General features: G+C 46.9%; 1 protein-coding gene and 4 non-coding genes across 11 annotated transcripts; 4 read left to right on the forward strand and 1 right to left on the reverse strand.

The window, feature by feature from the left end:
• The first annotated feature begins 1,869 nt into the window (after positions 1-1,869).
• TRNAP-CGG (transfer RNA proline (anticodon CGG)) lies at positions 1,870-1,941 on the forward strand. The gene has a single exon. It is a non-coding gene; the product is annotated as a tRNA-Pro (tRNA).
• A 625-nt stretch (positions 1,942-2,566) lies between these two features.
• Positions 2,567-2,638, forward strand: TRNAD-GUC (transfer RNA aspartic acid (anticodon GUC)). Its single transcript has one exon. It is a non-coding gene; the product is annotated as a tRNA-Asp (tRNA).
• Positions 2,639-3,422: 784 nt separating this feature from the next.
• TRNAG-UCC (transfer RNA glycine (anticodon UCC)) lies at positions 3,423-3,494 on the reverse strand. Its single transcript has one exon. It is a non-coding gene; the product is annotated as a tRNA-Gly (tRNA).
• A 626-nt stretch (positions 3,495-4,120) lies between these two features.
• On the forward strand, positions 4,121-4,192 carry TRNAW-CCA (transfer RNA tryptophan (anticodon CCA)). Its single transcript has one exon. It is a non-coding gene; the product is annotated as a tRNA-Trp (tRNA).
• Positions 4,193-13,095: 8,903 nt separating this feature from the next.
• AURKB (aurora kinase B) lies at positions 13,096-18,469 on the forward strand. Of its 7 annotated transcripts, none has more exons than XM_058559761.1 (9): positions 13,096-13,153; positions 13,472-13,544; positions 14,930-15,094; positions 15,204-15,258; positions 15,486-15,677; positions 15,952-16,090; positions 16,201-16,349; positions 16,929-17,103; positions 17,257-18,469. In XM_058559761.1, the coding sequence occupies exons 3-9, from the start codon at positions 15,067-15,069 to the stop codon at positions 17,428-17,430; spliced, it is 912 nt and encodes a 303-aa protein (XP_058415744.1). In that variant the 5' UTR covers positions 13,096-13,153; positions 13,472-13,544; positions 14,930-15,066; the 3' UTR covers positions 17,431-18,469. The 7 variants fall into 7 exon arrangements, with proteins under 7 accessions (XP_058415744.1, XP_058415742.1, XP_058415743.1 ...); XM_058559759.1 differs by having other exon boundaries at positions 14,992-15,094; XM_058559758.1 differs by having other exon boundaries at positions 13,151-13,197; positions 14,992-15,094.
• Positions 18,470-20,124: the final 1,655 nt, after the last annotated feature.

Below are 20,124 nucleotides of genomic sequence, written 5' to 3' on the forward strand. Positions count from 1 at the left end.
AACTGATAGGATGTGGCGTCTGATAGGATGTGGCGTCTGAAGGGGAAGAAGAAACTCAGGATGATACCAGGGTTCTACTTTAGGGAAGTGCTGGGGGGTGGGGGGTGGGGGCAGAGTTGCTACCATCTCAAACTGACCAAGAATATCTGTTCACTCTTTCCCACCCAACGTCTTTCAAACAACCGTGACTGCCCAGAGTTATACTTTAGAACTCAATCTTTCCATGTAAAGCTTTGATTCCTGTTAAAATATAAAATACTTGTACCAAAGTTTAAACAAGGATCAGTTGTTTACACGTTAGTTCTTGGTTCTAAAAGTGGGGTCCATGAATGGGGCTTTGGGGTATCTGTGAATTCCCTGATATTGTAAGGATTTTTCGAGTAAAAGGAGCCATAGCTTTCATCATGTTCCATAAGGGATATAGGCCTCTACCTCTGCGCAGATTAAGTGCTTGAGACCAGGTTAGAGAGAGGCCCCTAGAGAGTTGGGGGAAAGCTGGGGCCCAAGAGAAGGGAGACAGGAAATGGAAAAGGCTAGGGGCAGAGAGATGCCAGAAGATCAGCCCTGAGCGCTTCCTCACCCACCTGAAAGGCTTGGGACACTAACAGGAAAGCATGAGCTGTTCTCTGCTGCTCTCCCCCACTGTCTGGCCAGGGACACCTGGGAAAGAAAAACCGAAGAGCTGAACCCTTCTTTGAAGTCGCCTCACCAAAGTATCTGTGAGTTGGGCTTTACACAACTAGGGTGTGGAACCAGATGGTTCAGCCAGAGATGCTACCAGGCAGTCGAGGGCCGCGGCAGATCAGAACCCTGCGAAGACCACCTACTGAGCCTGCAACTGACCCCACCAGGTCCTGCCAGGACCCTTGGCAGCCCACAAGGTGAGAACGTGGCGAATGTATTAAAAGCACAGAGGCTCACCGAGCAGCCCGGGAGACTCTGAAAGGCCCCAAGGCCGGGTCTGCTGGCCTTGGACTTGACTCATGCCGGCGCTTGCCTCAGAGCCCCTTACCTTTTGGGGGTCTTAGGCGGCAGGTAGGAGAGTCTCCTTCCCGGACATCCTAGGAGGTAACTGGAGAGCGGAAGCTAGACGGGAGGGTAGGGGTAACCTGATCTCACAGGCAGGACGTCCTGGGACCAGAGCTGGTAGGGGTTTTAGGCGTCAGGGGCAGCCCTGGTCGTGTGGCCTGGCGCCTCGCACCACTCACGCAGGTTGGAAAGCCGGTCCCCCTACCCCATGCCGCCAGCCACTCATCTCAGTGACACCTCCTCTGTGGATCTTCTTGGGCCCAGGAGTTATCCCCTTGCCTGGGCACTACCACGCGGTCTGGGGAGACCGTGGGCTATCGAAGAGTCAGTCTGGCCTGGGGTTGGCCCTGCCCGTCACTCCAGGAGGATGGACAGATGCAGGGACAGAAACGGGCTGGTGTTCACCTAGAGGTTTCAGGAATCATTAATTGTCCCCAACCAGGTAACTCCACCGCTTGTCTTCAAAGCTCTCTGCGCCGGGAGGCTGAGTCCGAGGACGGCAGGCGGAGCCGGGGAGAGTCGAGAACCCAGGTTATGGAATAGCGCCGAGACAGCGGCCATAGGGAGCGGGAACTCGGGCGCTCAAGGCAGTACTAGAGGGCTGCGCCGGGGCGAGGCCGAGACCACTCCCTCTCACTTCCCCGACGTTATTTCCTGGGAGGAGTCGGAGCTGGCGGCCAGCGAGCAGAGAGATTCCCGGACCGCTGCTCCCGAGTATTCGGCATCGGGGCGAGTGGTCCCTAAGCGCGTGCCAGGACCATTCCCCTGTGAGTCGTGGCCCTAGGACCGCAGAAAGCCTGGTACGACCTCTAAAGGTGTCCGCAGTCCCTCTCACACGTCGGCTCGTTGGTCTAGGGGTATGATTCTCGCTTCGGGTGCGAGAGGTCCCGGGTTCAAATCCCGGACGAGCCCTCCTCCGGTTTTCTTTTTTTTGCGCAAACTAGAGTGCCCTAAGGCGCTTGTTACTGGAACGGCGCTGCGGAGGCTGGCCTGGAAAGTGGGAACAGCGAACTGACCGCTTGAAGGAGGTGTGCAGTCAGCTCTTTTGTTCTGAGTGGCTACCCCAACGGCAGGAAGAGGCTCACAGTGCTCAGTCCCTCCTGGTGTGCCAGGAAGAGCGCAGGCAACTCCAGACTTCGGCAAGACATTCACTTTCTACTCCCCTCCTTCCTGCTGGATGCCTCTCCTCGGCCGCCAGAGCCTGGTTTCGGTTTGATTGATGCCAGTCAACATCTATAGCAGTGGATGACAGGTAGTGAAATGGGGTGGGACCTATCCAGGGAGCGTTTCGGAGAGCCCAGGGACTTTCAGAACTTAAGTCTCTGCAGCCTTGGAGGCCGTCTGTCTCTCGGTCTCTCCTGCTCGTTTCTACCCTCCTGGGGCCTAACGCTCAGTTAGAGTCTAGAACGTGCATGGGTTTCGGGACAGCATTTCTTAGTGGTCGGAAGGACAGAATCTCCAGGAACATCGCTGGTAGCACGCTGAACTCGGTGAAGGTATCATATCAAGGATTTGGACACTGCCGTGCGTAGCTCGGTCCTCGTTAGTATAGTGGTGAGTATCCCCGCCTGTCACGCGGGAGACCGGGGTTCGATTCCCCGACGGGGAGGAGCCAAGCAGAGTGTTTTTTTTTTTTTTATTTTTTTTTGTCTTTCTTCTTCTCCCCCCTCGCTTCGATCTTTCTGTCTTAAATCCATTTAATCCTACTTATTTAGGAAGTACCCGTCCTGAGCCCTGGAATAGAGATAAAAAGAAGACTGGAAGGAAAAGGAAGAGAGAAGGAGAGGGATAGTTTGTCCTGACTCTGAAACTCACATTCTAAATTTCAAGTTTATGTTTTACTTCAGCTAACTTGCATTTTAAATGTGTGGCTAAATTAGCCATTATTCTCTCCATTCAATAGGTTTATTAGCCATTATTCTCGTCGTTCAATATGCTTATTAGACGTGTTCGTTTACGATAATTTGAAAAACACAGACGGGCAAACAGCACAAAACTGACAGCCCGAGTAATCCTGCCGTCAGACTTGACCTCCCGCGCGGTGCTCTCTTCTTGACAGAAATGCGCATTTCCAGTCTCAGCTTGAGGTCGAGCAAGCAGCTTTCGCCCGCAGCCACGTGGAGACCGGGGCCCGCGCCCGCACGGCCCATGGCGCAGAGACTGGGTTTCGTTTCCTTTGGCCTCCTCTCTTTGGTGTCTGTGCAGTGGCACCGCAATCCACGTAGAGTCCGCAATCCCGGGCGAAGATTCCAGCGCGCTGTTTTCGACGAGAGGGGCGTGAGGGGTAAATCCAGCCCCGGTCGCTGGCAGCTGGTCCCTCACACAACCCTCGACGGGCGACACTGGGACGAGGCCCAAGGAATGGGGAGGGGAAAAAGTTTTTAAAATGTAACTGCGTTGGCCGGGAATCGAACCCGGGTCAACTGCTTGGAAGGCAGCTATGCTCACCACTATACCACCAACGCCGGATACTGAAGTGCGTTCCTGGGATTGTTTAAGACTTAGATACGTCAGCAAAGTCGTGGCCTGGGAGATGTAATTCGGCAGCTGAACCAGAGCGCAGCAAGGGGAGGACTCGAGCGAAACCGAGATAGAATAGCTGCCATCTGCGGGGCACGCACGTGTGAGCGGCACTCGGTTCCCATCACCGCCAGTGCGCTCCAGTCACCCCACGAGAGACTGTGTGATTATACCAGTCTACAAATGAGGAAACCAAGGTCCAGAGAGGTTAAGTAAGGGGTTTTCTGGCACAGCTGGGATTAAATCGTAAGATTTTCTAGGGGGCCAGATCTGCATCGACATGATGGCTTTATCATCCCCAGAAATAAACCCCAAACACATAAAATCGCGTCTCTGTTGAATGACCTCAATGTGTCCCAAGGTTAAAGAACTGGGCCTTAAACAAAGTGCACCTAAGCGCAATTTGTCCAGAAGAGGATGTTTAATTCCTACGTGCGCGCGCATCTAGCCCGCTAGCGGCTCTGAGAACCACGTTGACAGAATCTTAGAAGCAGGGCCTGAGAATCAAACTTCTCCCATATTGCTGATGATGTGTCTGTTCACGAGACGGGTCAAACGGCGGATTCGGCAGGGCCTCGTGGCGCAACGGTAGCGCGTCTGACTCCAGATCAGAAGGTTGCGTGTTCAAATCACGTCGGGGTCAAAGGAGCACTGTTATTTTCGGTATCTGGATAGATTCCCCATAAGATTTTTCAGTGAAGAAAAAAAGAACCTCATTTTACTATATGAGAAAAACATGAACCTGAGTGTTTCTGTGTTTTTTTCCATATGAGTTTTCCCCTAAAATAAAAATTTTAGAACTTTCCTTTTCATCTTACTGTTTCCGTCAAATTAACCAATTAAAATACTAGTACCTTTTATCTCATAGATATTTTAGGTATTCTAACACAGAAATTGTTTCTAAACAGTCCCCGATTCTTGTTTAGAAAATGTATGTGGAGCAACAAATGTTCTTTATTGGAAAGAATGCATCAATAATGAATAATTTTAAAGTAATAATAGTAATTTATAAACATCCTAAACCACTGTTTTAATTTTTGGCAATTTAACTTCCACTTCTCAGCGGTGTCCATAATTTTGTACTTCATTATTTCCACTTATTCACTGTAATAGAAATATGATTCTATAGTCCTTATAATTATGATTTTAATGACCATCTAAATTCGAGGACAATTTTATAAATTACTAAACTTCTTTTTTCTAAAGTTAGACGTTTTGGTTGTCTGGCTATCTGCGCTTTCTTTCTTATTATTTAAAATGTTACCATGAGCATCTTTGTGCATCCTTTTTTCTATGCCTCTGCTGAATTAGGCCTCTGTCATAAATTCCTGAAACTCCAGTTGTGGGTTAAAGGTTCTCCTTAACTGTACCGCTAACTGTACTGCTGTCGAAAAGGATGCGTTAGTTTTTCAAGCAAAAGTGATCGTTCTTTCTTTTTTACTGTCTTTTTTTTTTAATCAATTACTGTTTCCATTATTGTCTTCTTGTATTCAGAATTTCCGTCCAAATTTTTTTTTAATGCCTTTAATCATCTCTCATGTTCTATCCATGTCAACCTGAAGTAGAACACAAGGGTATTAAATACAAATATTCTCCAGACTTCTCTGCAGTCACTAGAAGCCCGGACCCACGTGCATTTTTGCTGCTTCCGGTACATTGAAAAAAACAAAGAAATCCAGGCCAGTCACCACATAGGCCTTGTCTTTCCCGGTGGGAAATTTCTTCCTTGACATCTCTTTCATTAACTAACTTGGTTAGAGCAACAGGTTTGGGCTGCTGGCGAGAAATTTGGCCATCTCACCACTGCGCACATTGCAGTCACTCGCCGGAGCTGGAATCTGTGCCTCGCCCCACCCTCCGCTCCTTGGCCCTTGCCTCACCTTCTGCCAGTGTGGTCGCTGCGTCACGTGTGCCAAGACGGAGGCAGACAATGGGCCAGCCGTTGCTGCAGAAGCTGTGTGTGCTGGAATCGAGAACTGCTGATGATCGAGCAAGGCGTCCGGGGAGCTAAGGCGGAAGGCGTGTGAGTCTGGCTGTCGGCAGTCCTGCACCCCCTCGCTGCCCGCCCAAACCAGAGCACCCTTAAGGTGAAACAAAATGGTAATTTTCTAATTCTGTCTTTCCTTCTACATTTATTAGTCGACATTAGTTCACAAAGAAGATCCTTCTCTCATCCTCTGAGGCCGGGTGATTTGTTAGTTGTAACAATAGCTAACACTGAGGGCTTACTGTGTGCCAGGCACTTACTGTGTGCTGAGTGCTTTCCCGATCTTACTTCATTTAATCCTGACAGCAACCCTGCAGGGCAGTATAACTATGCCCATTTTAGAGCTGACACTCAGAAGGACTGAGCATTTTGCCAAGCAACACAGATTGCAAGTGGTGACCGGCAGGGAAACCTGTCACACCCAAGCTCAAGGTCTTTCTGCTACATCCTGTGGCTCCGTGTTTCCTAAAAGCACACCTAGTGAGTGACTGGGTAAAGTCAGTGGCCCTCGGAGGGAAGGATGGTTGTCAAGTGTGGTTTATGGTCCAGAAGAGCTCTGGGTGTATTAGGAATTGAATATTCCAGACCAAATCCAGCCCACACACTTGTTTGGTGACTTACTTGACAACATTTACAACTCAGTCAATTTCACATGTAAATCTACATTTCTAGCTGTTCTTTAAAAATCGAAAGATTTGTTCAAACTTAGGCTACACTTTCACCTAGTAAAAATCAACGAGAGCTAAGCGTTGCCTTGAGCATCCAGGCGCGTACTTGCCCTTTACTGCACTCCCCACCACTCCCTGTTATTTTCCCAACACTGAGCTGAGCTCCAACTGCTTTACTGGTACTCAGGCGCTTCTTTCATACACTGCCACAGCACACCTTCCGAAAACCTGGTGTTCAGAAAAGGTCTGGATTTTTGGTAGAGGCAGCACGGTAAGTTCCCACCCTGGCCCCTTTCGCTCCAAATACATAGCACTAATAGATAAAATATTAAAAACTGTGAACTAAAAGGCCATAAGCAGTCTTGGAAACAATTCAAAGCCTTGAACAGGGCTGATGGTACAGGTCTGCAGGCCTCAGGTGCTGCAAGTGGGCAGCAGCAGCAGGGGGTTAAGGTCCTATAGGGACATGGGGACTGATTAGGGACAGGAAGCTGGAGCCAGAGCTGCTGTGGTACCCCTGTATCAGAAAGGGAGGTTGTAAAACCTGCCAGCTCCCTGCCTAGAGCTACAGGCCCAAAAAGGCAGGAGGACTCAGTTGTAGCCTCAAGACCAGAAACAGGACCAACTTGCTCTCTCCTCAGTGACTTCATCTGAGATACCCTCAATATCACAGTGGGGCAGGAGCCCCAAAATACCATTACAAGACTTGATCATTAACTGGGAGCGAGGAGGCGAGGTAACGGCAGTGGCCAAATTGTAGGTCAGGGAGAGGTGAAGACGAAGACAGAGAGAGAAAGGAAAAAGATCTCCCACCCAAGATGAAGTCACAAACCAAAATCCCAAATCATATGAAGACAGTTCAGGATTAGTGTGCAGTCATTGGGACAGAGACAATAACTGGGACATGGATTCACTCTAGGTGAAAATAAGTTTATGGAGCAGCCTGACAAAGAATTTAAAGTAAGTATGATGAGGATACATAAAAAGATAAATGAAGGAATACTTTCACTTACAAAATTCAAATCATGAAAGAAAAATAGACAAGTTAAATAAAGTTATATGGATATATAAATGACCAATTATAAATCTTACACATGAGTGACAGAAATAATAAAATAAGTCTATTTTATTCTAAACTGGGCACAGTCTGAGAGAAATTTAGCTTTTTCAAAAATAGAGCTCAAGAATTCCCCAAAACACATAACAGAGAGACAAGAGATTTAAAAAACATGAAAAAACAAGCTAAAAGATGTGGAGGATAGAATTAGAAGCTCTGATGTAACTCTAAGAGGAGTTTCAGAGAAAAGATGATAGAGGAAAATGGTAGAGAAACAGTATGCATAGACTTAATTCTTAAAATTTTATACTGGAGCTTCACCTGTATGTCTTTTATTTCATAAAAAAAATCAGAAGCAAATATGGCAAATCATGTTAAGATTTGAATAATTGAGTAGTAATTACACAAGTGCTTTTAAAGAGTATTCTTGATATTTGAGATATTTCATAATTTTTTGTGGTACAATACACTTATCATAAAATTTACCATTTTAACCATTTTAAAGTGTACAATTCAGGGGTTTTTAGTATATTCACACAGTTGTGCATCAATCACCACTATTTAATTCCAGAACATTTTCACCACTCCATAAAGAAGCAGTTGCTCCCCACTCTCCCCAGTCCTTGGAAACCAGTACATAATCTTTCTCTATGGATTTGCTTATCCTGGATATTTCATATAAATGGAATCATATATGTGACCTTTTGTATCTGGCTTCTTTTAGGTGGCACTGTGTTTTCAAGGTTCATCTATGTTGGTTGTAGCATGATCAGTACTTCATTCCTTTTTATAGCTGAATAATATTCCATTGTATGGATTTACCTCATTTTGTTTATTTATTCATCAGTTGATGGACACCACCCATTTCTGTCTGTTCCCCTTCCCTATACAAGAGAATCTATATGGCAATAAAAATGAGGTATATTTGACTGTGTTAATGTGGGAAAATGTCCAAGGTAAATTGACAGATTAAAAATGGGATAACAATGGGTGTATTATTCCATTTGCACAATTTTTTTATTGAGGTATAATTGACATATAACATTATATTAGTTTCAAGTGTACAATATAATGATTCGATATTTGTACATATGGCTGCACAATTTTTAAAGGACAGACATAGACTAATATCCATAGGAAAGTTCTGGAAGGGTATATGAGAAAATGTTAGCAGGAGTTACCTCTGATTAACTCCTCTGGTTGGGACTGAGGACTTTCAATTTCCTCTTTACAATCACTCTGCATTTTTTGTTCGTTTGTTTGTTTGCATGAATCATTTTGATAACAAAATAACCATACATACACATACACACACAGAGAAGGATTCTGAAATGACACACAAGAATCTGATGACAGTGTTTGCTTCCGGGGATGGGAGTGGAGGACGAGGCAATTAGAGTTGGTAGAGAGACTTACTTTGAACTAACCTGTGTAAATTTTATCATGTTCATGTATATTTAAAAATCAATACATCAACAACATGGGTAAATCTCACAAACATAATGTTGAATGAGAGAAGTCAGACAGAAGAATACATACTGTATGAAGGTCTTTTGTATAAAGGTCAAAACAGGCAAAGCTAGTATATGGGTTAGAAGTCAGGATAGTGGTTACTCTTGGGAAAGATAGTGACTGGTAAAGGAGGATGAGGGGGCTCCTGAAGTGCCGGAAACATTCTGCTTCTTGATCTGGGTGTTGGTTACACAGGGTTGTTCGGTTTAGGAAAATTCATCCAGCTATACATTTTCTGTATGTATACTTCAATAAAAAGTTTTAAAAAATGCCTCAAAGGCATAGGGTACAGGCTTGTTGTCTGGTCACCTGGCAAGGGGCACTGGCCTTGCTGATCCAATCTCTGAGGACACATAAATGGACCTGGGCAGGGCCTCAGGCTTCAGCCATTGTGGCAGGGACGCATTTGGTCCAGGCTTGTGGTTTGTACCAACGACCAACACTTGGGACCTAATAGCCAGGAGCAAACCCCAGCAATGATGTTTGACCTGGGGAGGCTCAGGGAAGTCTGGATGGAGGGCACCCTACTTAATTCAGCAGCATTGCCTCAGGTTTACCTTAATGAGGACAACTTAGTGGGAAGACGTGGAGGTATTAGCCAGGCTTCCCCAGCAAGCCCCTTCCAGACCCTTCTGAGTCTACTCCTCATCCCTGGAAGGGGCTTATTGGCTGATGATGAAAATTCATGTCTTGAAATTTCTTCTTGAGTTGTCCCATTGTCAGAAATAAAAGAGGCTGACATCTGTGCCTCACAAACATTATAGTATCCCAGCCATCCTGCCTGACCTTCGGAACACGAAACATTCTGACCTTTCCCAGTCACAGGAAAATTCAGCCCTGGCAGGAGAACAGTGACAATCCCCCCTCACTGATACCTCTCATTGTTACTTGGCCAGTAGCCAGAATCCACATCTAACATGAACTGGGAAGCAAAAAGCAAAGCAAGAGGAAAAAACAAAAGAATTACACTCAGAGGAAATTGCTAATTTACATCATTATAAACCCGGGGAATATCCGCAGGAGAGTGGGTTTTGAGTGTGCCTGACCAAGGAGAGCAAAGCATAATTTGGGGCAGGGCCGCATTTATTGCTATGGATGTAGACTGGTAGTATTCAAAGTGTGGTCCACAGACTGGTGCCGCTTCATGGACTGTCTCTTTCAAGTCCAAGATGAGTTTAGAATTTGAGAGTAAGCATTTAAAAACTCCTCCAGCATTTGTCAGAGTACTTTTATATACGTTGATTATACCAAAAAATGTGGGATTGTAATTTTTATATTTTTTAGATTTCGTTTTTCAAGGAATTCATTTTTAGTGTATTTTATAACATTATTGATCTGTGATAGATTGAAAATAATCAAGACTGGTCCTTCCCCACGGATTGTTTGAGAAGCACTGGGGTAAATAACAGAGGTTTTGTTCACTGACTTGAACAGGCAGCTGATAGTTGCCTAGCTGATAGAACAGATAGTTTTTGTTTGGTTTGGTTTTTTATGAGTAATGCAAATCCTGATTTTATGCTGGCCCATCAAATATTCCTGAAAGGCCAAATATCTTCTAACATAATGTGCAAGCAAGAATTTAAAGACTCCAGGGGACACAGATACTGTATTGGATCAATCAGGTATATCCCACCCATGTACTATTTCACCTTATAGGTTCCAGAAAAGTCTCCCTTCACTAGGGCTTGAGGAATAAAGTATACTGCAAGGGATAGAATTTTTATAAAGCTCTTCATTGGCTAGTCCCTCTATGCCAAGTATGTAGATAAAGGTGCCGCAGTCGAAATGGGCTCCCTGATCTTGGGAAGTGGGGTTAAGCTGACCCTAAGGGAAAACAGTGTACCTCCAGAAGTAAAATGATTTTTCACAAATGGCAGCAGGGTGGCCATGATCATCAAATCTCTGAAGATACCTCATCATGCACAGATATCTGACTTTTTAAATTAATCATGGGGTCCCCAGAATGAAATTATAAGCAATTGCGGCACACTTGTATTCCTACCACCACACTCCCTTGCTGCTTTAACCATAGTGGCTAGAAGAGATACTCACTTTACCAGCCTCACTCACTTTACCAGCCTCCTTTGCAGCAGTCATGTGACACAATTCTGGCCAATGAGAAATCTATTGGGTACTTGTAGAAAGGTTTCTGCTTTTCCTGATAAAAGAGACAGAGACAGTTGGCAGCCATCTTGCACTCATAAGGGAAATGTCAAGAGAATCAGAGAGAGGCCAATCCAGATCTCTAACATTGTTCCCTAACCAACTACCAACTTTCTGATTTCTTGTTATGGAAAAGAAAATAGATCCCTATTGTTTATGCCATTGTTAACTGAGTTTTCTTTTACTTGCAGCCAAAAGCATTATGAACTGATCTGGAAACCCATAAGGACTTATTTGATTTACATTTGGTTGAATCATATGAAATTGGTATCTTTTGTAGGTCAAAATGATTGACTATCAGCAATTTCACATCATTCAACCTAAATAACTAAGAACACTCTAGGTCTGTAGATGTGTGTCAGTTAGTATTGTGAAAATTAATAAAGGGAAACCTCATTTAAAATGGAGTCTGGAAGCCAGAAGGGGGAGTTCTCATGCAGTACCATTCAAGGTCAAGTACAAGTACAGGCAAGAATCTCAATTACAGACCCCAACAGAAAGAAGTCTAACAGAAAAAATCATCAATCACAGACCTCTACCCAAAGAAATAAACATTTCATCCCAAACGGAAATCGACTACGGAGCAACTCAGCCAATGAGAAACCATCATCACTCTGAACTTTTGTTTTTCTCTAATGGACTTGCATTCAAAACAGCCCCTCCTAATTTCCTCCTTTTTCCTTATAAAATAATGTTCCTCTTCTTTGATTGTTGGCCTTGCCTATGGCTTTTGCTATAGCTTGCTTGTCCCAACTTGCAATACTTTGCTGTTCCTGAAAAAAACCATTTTGCTGGTAAAATAACTGGCTGTTTTATCTTTTAGTTTAGCGGTATGCTTTTGACAGCAAATAACAGAACTCTTAATGCATTAGGGAAGGAAATCTATTAGCTCATGTAAGGAAAGTGCTGAAATAGGCATCCAGAGGCTCCACAATGTCCTCAAAGTCTCGGGTTCTTCCCAGGCCTCTCTTCTCCCCTCTGCAATGTGAGCTTCATTCTCAGGCTGCTCCCTTCAGGAGCACCACCAGCAACAATGAGGGCTGCATGCTTCCTTGCCCACTTCCAGCAGGAGAAAAGGAGTTTCTGCTCAGCATTCTGGACAAGAATCCTAAAATTCCCACTAACTGGCCCACTTAATTCACATGCTTATCCCCGAACCAGTGACCATGATCCTGGCATAAAAGGTGCTGACTGTTGTAAATCAGACAGGGTCCACTCCTGGACCTGGGATGGAGTCAGCTTCCCTCTGAGACCCAAAACTTGAGGTGCTTTCAGGAAGTAGGAATCGCTGGGAGAATGGACGCTGGGTAGGGAACCACAGTGTCCACCACAATAGGTCTCCCATCAAGTTAGGGATTTGGGGCCGGTAGCAACAGAAACCGACAACACAGAACAGGCAGACAGGTGGTTGCCCTAAAGCAAAGTTAGGGTGTTATTATTCAAAGTAATAGGAAGGATACTGGACAGGCAATACTTGCAAATATCCACTAGTTATTTCATAGAACGTCTCAAAATGTATTTATTTAACCCAATAATAAAATTTGGGCTCGGAAAGAGCAGAGAAGAAGGGAGCGTGGCAGGAAGGAGAAAAGTGACAGTCGGTCCAAACACTGCGGCCTTGGTCAGGGGACCTGCAGAGAAAGGACCGCTGACGGAAAATTCCTACTAGGAAAGTGAGTGAAAGACTTTACAGAACAAAATATTAATGACACAAGAATAAACATACCTTCAAACAAACAATGTAACAGAATACAGAGTCCAGAAATAGATCCAACTATCTACGACGACAATATATCAAGGGTAGCATTTAAATTCCGCTGGGAATGATGTCGTTTGTTTAACAAATGGTGCTGGCATAACTGGCTCTCCATCTGGCAGAAAACAAAGTTAGACCCTAGATCATACATACACAAGGATAGATTCCAGATATATTAAAATTCAAAAAATTTTTTGAAAGATATGAGAATATTTGATCGTGGGATAAGGGAAACTTTTCTAATCCGGAACATGAGCTGGCTGCGGCTCGCATTTCGTCTCTTCCATTGGGGCCCCGCGGGCTACGTCATGGGACATCCAGCCAATGAGGATTGGACATGGGCGGCCCGCTCAGCCAATGGGACCAGGGCGGGAGATTTGAAAGGAACTCGGCAGGGGCGCGGCTGGGCAGGGCGAGTCGTTTGCCAGCGGCCAGGAGAGTGGCTGTGCCACGGGCTCCAGGTGAGCTGCCCTCCTTTCGCAGGCCTTGCGCCGGGAGAGGGCAGGTGATCAGGCAGGTCGGGGGTCCGTTGGGCGGGCCCGCGCACTCCGCCGGCTGCTGGGCGCTCAAGGGTGGAGAGAGGGTCCTGGAAGGGGCTGGGCCGGTAGCAGGGCGGGGGCGGCCAGGCGAGCGCCCGGGTGCGCCCTGATGTGGCCAGCGTGTAGACTTGCTCCCTTTCACCAGCCCCAGGCAAGCGCTTCCGACTAGATGGGTCCGACCCCTCCCTCTCTCGCTCCCTTTTTTCTGCTTCTCACGGTTCTGTTCCTTTCTCTGCCCAGCTCTCCTCCCCGCTTCCCTCTAAGGATGGCCCAGAAGGAGAACGCCTACCCCTGGCCCTACGGCAGGCAGACGGTAAGGGCATGCCCACTTCCGCTCCCCCCAAACCGGCATGGCGAGTTCCTACTTCCAGATTCGAGGTCCTGCAGAGGGCGATCCTCCAAGCACTTTCTTCTCGGTTATGCTCCAACGTATGGGCCCCAAAAGTTTGCTGGCCGAACCCAGTCTGGGCAATTGCAGCCACATCCTGTCAGGTGCTGCCAACTCGAATCTGACCAGCCTGTGAGGACCCCTGCAGGGCTGAGCCTACTTGTCATATACAAATGATATCTGGGAGAGAGCAGGCAGGGTCTGGCCTTCAGGCCATGATTCCCAACCTTTGTCCTGAAAAAAATAGGCTAGGCAGGACATAGAAATAGACTCGTGAAGGATTGAGATAAACTTATAAGTTTAACAGGTTCAAGACAAGTCTAAATAATTTGGAATTTATTTTAATGACTGGTGTGAGTTAAGGATCTAAATTGATTTCTTTTCCAGTTGTCCCAACACCTTTCATTGAAGAGTCTACCCTCTGATTTGAAATGCTACCTTTTTTATATATATTAGATTCCCACATATATGTGGGTCTGTTTCTGGACTCTATTTTGTTCAACTTGCTTATTTGTAAATTCTGTTCTAATACCACTCTTTGGGAACAGGTTTGAAGGGGCACTGAGGCTTTCTTCCCCTCTTGGCTAAAGAAGAAAGAAGGGGCCCTGCACAGGCTTTGCTCCCTGTTGGTGGGGCTTAGATCTCCCGTAGCATCCGTCTGTCGCTGTGTCCACCAGTTCCCTCCCTTGTGGAGCACTGAGTGAGGCTATCAAGAGTGGAGGCTGAATGAGAAACCATTGTCACTTCTACCTCGGTCACTCCCAAAAGGAAGTTATGTATATTACTCAGAAGTTGAATGTGAGAAGTGGTCCAAGGCCATCACAGTAGCCTTCAGCGTCCCTAAAGCCTGATGTTGCAAAGGGGTACATACTGATATTTGCTGCAACATTCAAGGCCTCAAGGACCCTGTGTAAGCCTTAATAGACTGAGCTTTTTAGGGGCTATGAGAATGCCTCTGTGCTTTAGCACCTTGAATTGTGGGTGTTCATTACCCCAGCCCTCTGCAGCCCCCAGGGGTGGGGGCTGGGTAAATGAGTGGTGTTGCAGACAGGACTACAGAGGTTGGACAGCTTCATGCCTGAGAATGTGGTGTGGGCCAGGGCCAAAGAGGTGAAATGTTCAGTGTTGCGTTAAGTCCTTTGCTCTTTATCTTGGGCCAACTTATGTTGTTTATTAAGAACCCATTTTAATATGGGGCTCTGAGCAGAGTCTTGGGGCTGAGTAGCAAAATTGTTGTCTCAGTGTTCCTCTTTGAGGTGGGGATGGGTGGGTGGGTGGCTCTATAGAAAGCACTGAAATGCTGCTTGCAGCACATTCCAACCCGGCCGCTGAGACAAAGACACCCTCAGAGCTCCCTCCTGCTCCTTCTCAGGCTCAGTCTGGCCTGAACACCCTGCCCCAGAGAGTCCTCCGGAAGGAGCCTGTCACCCCATCTGCACTTGTCCTCATGAGCCGCTCCAATGCCCAGCCCACAGGTAACTGCAACAGCGGGGAGGGGATTGACTTGAGAGGACTAGAGTCTACGGGGAGGGTGCAGGGATGAAAATGTCAAGGGAGGGCCTCAACTTAACTGTTCTTTCCAAGCTGCCCTTGGCCAGAAGGTGGTGGAGAACAGCAGTGGGACGCCCAACTTGTTAATGTAAGTGCCCAAGCCTTGGGGCGGCAAGAGAAGAGGGAGACAGTGAACAGGTAGGAGATGAGGGAGGGAGAAGCTAAGGGCAGGAGGTGTGGGGGCGGGGGCAAGAAAGCCTGATCCATTCTCAACTTCCTTCAAAGAGAAATGGAGCTGAAGGGCAGGGGGAAAGCAAACACCTCAGGCAACCCACAAACCAGTGCTCAGCTGCCTTCCCCCCACTCTCTAATCAGGCGGTCCTTCACGATTGATGACTTTGAGATTGGGCGTCCTCTGGGCAAAGGCAAGTTTGGAAATGTGTACTTGGCTCGGGAGAAGAAGAGCCATTTCATCGTGGCACTCAAGGTCCTCTTCAAGTCTCAGATAGAGAAGGAGGGCGTGGAACACCAGCTGCGCAGGGAGATCGAAATCCAGGCCCATCTGCAGTACGGGCCAACGCCCTCTGAGCCCAAGCCCCCTGCTCCCTCCCCCCAGCTCTTTCAACCCCACCACATCTAGAGTTTTCCCTATAGCTGTGGCCATTTAGCACCATTGAGCTCTCAATCCAGAGAGCTGTCTCCACGTCCCCCTTGCCAGGGCCAGCCCTCGTGTCCCCGGCCTGGCCCACGTCTGACCCCAGTTTGCCCCATATGAGACCTGTCATCTTTCCCATTTCCTTATGCCAGGATGCAGCCTCAGCCCTCCTGTCTCTTCTCCCAGGCATCCCAACATCTTGCGTCTCTACAATTATTTCTACGACCGGCGAAGGATCTACTTGATTCTGGAGTATGCCCCCCGGGGGGAGCTCTACAAGGAGCTGCAGAAGAGCCGCACTTTTGACGAGCAGCGAACAGCCACGGTCGGGGCGGGTGGGCACCTGGAGCGCCGGCAGGGGGCCTGAGGCTAGGGGTACGCTGCTTGCAGCTAGAGGTCCATCCTTGTCTAATCGCCTGTCATTGGCCCTCCCAGATCATGGAGGAGCTGGCAGATGCTCTGATCTACTGCCACGGGAAGAAGGTGATTCACAGGGACATAAAGCCAGAGAATCTGCTCTTGGGGCTCCAGGGAGAGCTGAAGATTGCGGACTTTGGCTGGTCGGTGCACGCGCCCTCCCTGAGGTACGGTGGGACAGGAGGCCAGCCATGGGTATGAGGCTGGGACATTCAAAATAAAACCACTCCACATGTTGTTACCCAGAGACATTTGGGTCTGGCCTCATGTAAACATAGACACAGCAATATCTTTACAAAATAAGAGACCCAGTTTTGTTGCCCAGATTTCTTAATCAATATATTTGGGACCCCCTTGCCATATCACTGAGAACACTCGCACATCATCTTTAATGGCTTCATAGTATTGCATAGTAGAGATGTGACCTGATTTATTTAAGCAGGGCATGCTTGATGGACATCCGAGATGTCCCCAATTTTTCCTTTAGTTCTAAGGTGAACAGTGCCCTCGTATCTGATTATTTGGAGAGCCATTTTTCAGTGTGGAAACGCTGAGGCAGCGTGTAAGCCCTCCTCTGGGGCTTTGGTTTATAGCCTCACCCCACTCCTACCTGAAAGGCCTTGTCAGAGCCTGGCTGTAACACTCCCCTGCTGCATCCTGGGGTCTCTTGGCTCCCTGTCGGGCAGCAGGGAAAGGAGAGGCCATCTACCTCTGGGGTCCCTGCCTACTCACCCCACCCCACCCAGGAGGAAGACTATGTGTGGCACCCTGGACTACCTGCCCCCAGAGATGATTGAGGGGCGCACACACAATGAAAAGGTGGATCTGTGGTGCATTGGAGTCCTCTGCTACGAGCTGCTGGTGGGAAACCCGCCCTTTGAGAGTGCTTCACACAACGAGACGTATCGGCGCATCGTCAAGGTGCGAGGGCTGGCCTGGGTGCCTGGCTGGGGCTTTGCGCTGGCTGCAGAGGCCGGGGGCTACGTAACTCTGCAAATGGCATGGGCAGTCAAGGAAAAAGCAACCACGATGCATGTAATGGGGCCCTTCCTTCTCCTCTCTCTACTTCTGTAGGTGGACCTGAAGTTCCCCGCTTCTGTGCCCGCAGGAGCCCAGGACCTCATCTCCAAGCTGCTCAAGCACAGCCCCTCAGAACGGCTGCCCCTGGCCCAGGTCTCAGCCCACCCTTGGGTCCGGGCCCACTCCCGGAGGGTGCTGCCTCCCTCTGCCCCTCAGTCTGTCCCCTGAACTGTCCCTGTCATTTACTCGTTTGTGTCTGTGTTTGTGTGTCTGTATGTGTAATTGGAAGCAGGGGTCCGTGGCCTGTTCCCTTATCTGTCTTCTACCTCCTTTTTATTTAATAAAAGCGGAAGCTTTTTATACTGACGAGTGTAGATTAGATGTTTACAGGTGGAGACTGCTGTGGAGGAAGCTGTCCCCTCTGGGGAGGGGGCTGGGGAGTTGCCCAGGCTGGGTGCCAGGATGGACGTTGCATTGCTGTCTCTGGAGCACCCCGCCCTCAGCTTGGATACCCACCCCGTCACTTCCCAGCCTCCGCCTCCCCACTGTCTCGTCTTTCCCCTGCTCTGACTCCCAGGGCCTGGGGGTGCTGGGGACCTCGCTCCACTCTGCTACACCTGAACACCAGCCATCTCGCCCACCTTCTCATACTCCTCGCTCTCAACTGTCTGACCTCTGGTCTTTCTCCTGGCTCCGTCCTGTCAACCTAGGAGCCATTGAACATTGCTGTACCTAGAAATTGTCTGTTTTTGCTTGTTTGACTGCTCTGGTCAGGATCTAGCACAGGAGTGAATAGAAGCAGTACTGACGGTGTCTCGTTCCTGACTTCAGGTTTCACTGTTAAGTATGATGCTTGCTATAGGTTTACCCCCATTTTACAGATAAGGAAACTGAGACACAGAGGGGTTACATAATCTGCCATAAATCACACAACTAATAAATGAGGGAGCCCAATTTTAAACTCAAAGTCCATAGTCTTTAATACCATTCTAGAATGGTATAATGATGCCCTTCTACAGCACACACAGTTATTTTATATATCACAGAATTGGAACAAGAATTACAGTTTTTACTGTTTCTGTGTATAGTCTAAAAAAAAGTCCTTTATCAGGTTAAAGAAGGCCTGCTCTCTTCCTAGTTTGCTAAGGGTGGTTTTTTGTGTCATGAATATGTGTTGACTTTCATCAAATGCTTTTTCTGTATCTATTATTTGCTGTTTTAATCAATGTGGTGAAGTACATCAATAAATTTTCTTATTTTTATTTTATCTCAGTTATTATTGCTGTATTCGATTCATAGAGATCCAGGAACAAATTACTACACACTTGCTGGTTTAAAACAACAGAAATTTACTTTACAACGGTTCTGGAGGTTCACAGTGAAGGTGTTTGCGGTGCCACACTCCCTTCGAGAGCTCTAGGGCAAAATCCTTCCTTGCCTCTTCCAGCTTCAGGTGGCTTCAGGCATTTCTTGGCTTCTCACTGCATAACTCCAATTTCTGCTTCCGTCTCCACGTGGCCTTCCCTTCTCTCTCTCTCTCTCCTCTGTGTCTTATAAGAACACTAGTCATTTGATTTAGGGCCTGCCCAGATAATCCAGGGTGATCTTATCGCAAGATCCTTAATTACATCTGTAAAGACCCTTTTCCAAAAAACTTCACATTCATAAGTTCCAGAAGGTAGGACACAGACATATCTTTTGGGGCTACCATGCAATCCACTACACATGCCCAGAGATTAAAACAATTGAACAATGTTATAAGGCTTTTTTTTTTTTTTAAAGCTGTCTGCTGATTTCTCTCTCCCCAGAGACATCCAGTTCCAAATCTTTTTGCTGTTTTGTTTTCCTTTTAGTATTTACCATCAATTTCCAAATCACATGTTTCTGTCGCTACTTCATAAGTCTTGTGTTTTAGGCATTACCTATTGTTTTCCTATTTCTATTTCCTATTGCTATAAAATTTAAGGATGTCACTCTTTCACCCCACTGCCACCATACACATGTACATTTTCTGTCCCAGCATCTTTCTGATGTAGTTACATCATAATTCTGGTTAGATTTATTTGACAATAGTTATTAAGTGCCTTTGACATTCCAGGCACTGTTCTAGAGGCTGGGAGTACAGCAGTGAATAAAAGAAAAAATCCTCTGTGCTCATGGACCTTGCAAATCTAGAGGATCAATGTCCAGTGTTTGTATTATGACCATGAAACACTCATAAGCTGACTCATGTAGCATTCTATTATTTTCCTTTCTTGTACAACTTTTGACTGTCCCTGAAGTCAATAGTCTTGTGTCATTTGTCCAGTCCCCAACCTATAGATCACTAATCCCTCTCCAAATTCTCCCCCAGCCTGAGCACTTAACAGCTATCAACATCCATCAAAGTGTTATTGTTACTGAACACAAACACAGGGTCGTTTACCTGCCACACAGTAGGGCCAATAACTGAAACATCAGGTTTGTGGCAAGGAAAGAGGTTTACCATCAAAAGGCAGCCAGATGAAGAGATGGGAGTTAGAACTCAGACACAGTTCCAAGGGAAAAAGGTAGGGGTTTTTATCTGGGGTTTTCAGTAGAGGAGGGAGAGCATGTGCTGGGGTTTTAGGTAGGGGAGGGGGAGCACGTGGCCTTGCTGGTTGGCGCCTTCCCACCAGCCTGCGTTTGACCTAGAAGACTGAATTTCTTTTTCCTTGACTGTCCGGACTTTTCTGGTTCGTTTTTATCTTCAGCCTGCGTTCGGCCTCGTGAGGCTGAATCTTGACGTCTGTCTGGACCTTGACTTCCTGGGAAAGACAGCTCACTCATATACTGAGGGACAGAAAGACCTGGTTAGTTTTGAACAACAGCTGATTATGTTGCATACGCACAGCTGCAGCTAGCAAAGCTTATCTTAAAGTTTTTGCTCTAGGGAAGATTTTT

Source organism: Diceros bicornis, chromosome 18, assembly GCF_020826845.1.
Source record: "Diceros bicornis minor isolate mBicDic1 chromosome 18, mDicBic1.mat.cur, whole genome shotgun sequence".
NCBI lineage: Eukaryota > Metazoa > Chordata > Mammalia > Perissodactyla > Rhinocerotidae > Diceros > Diceros bicornis.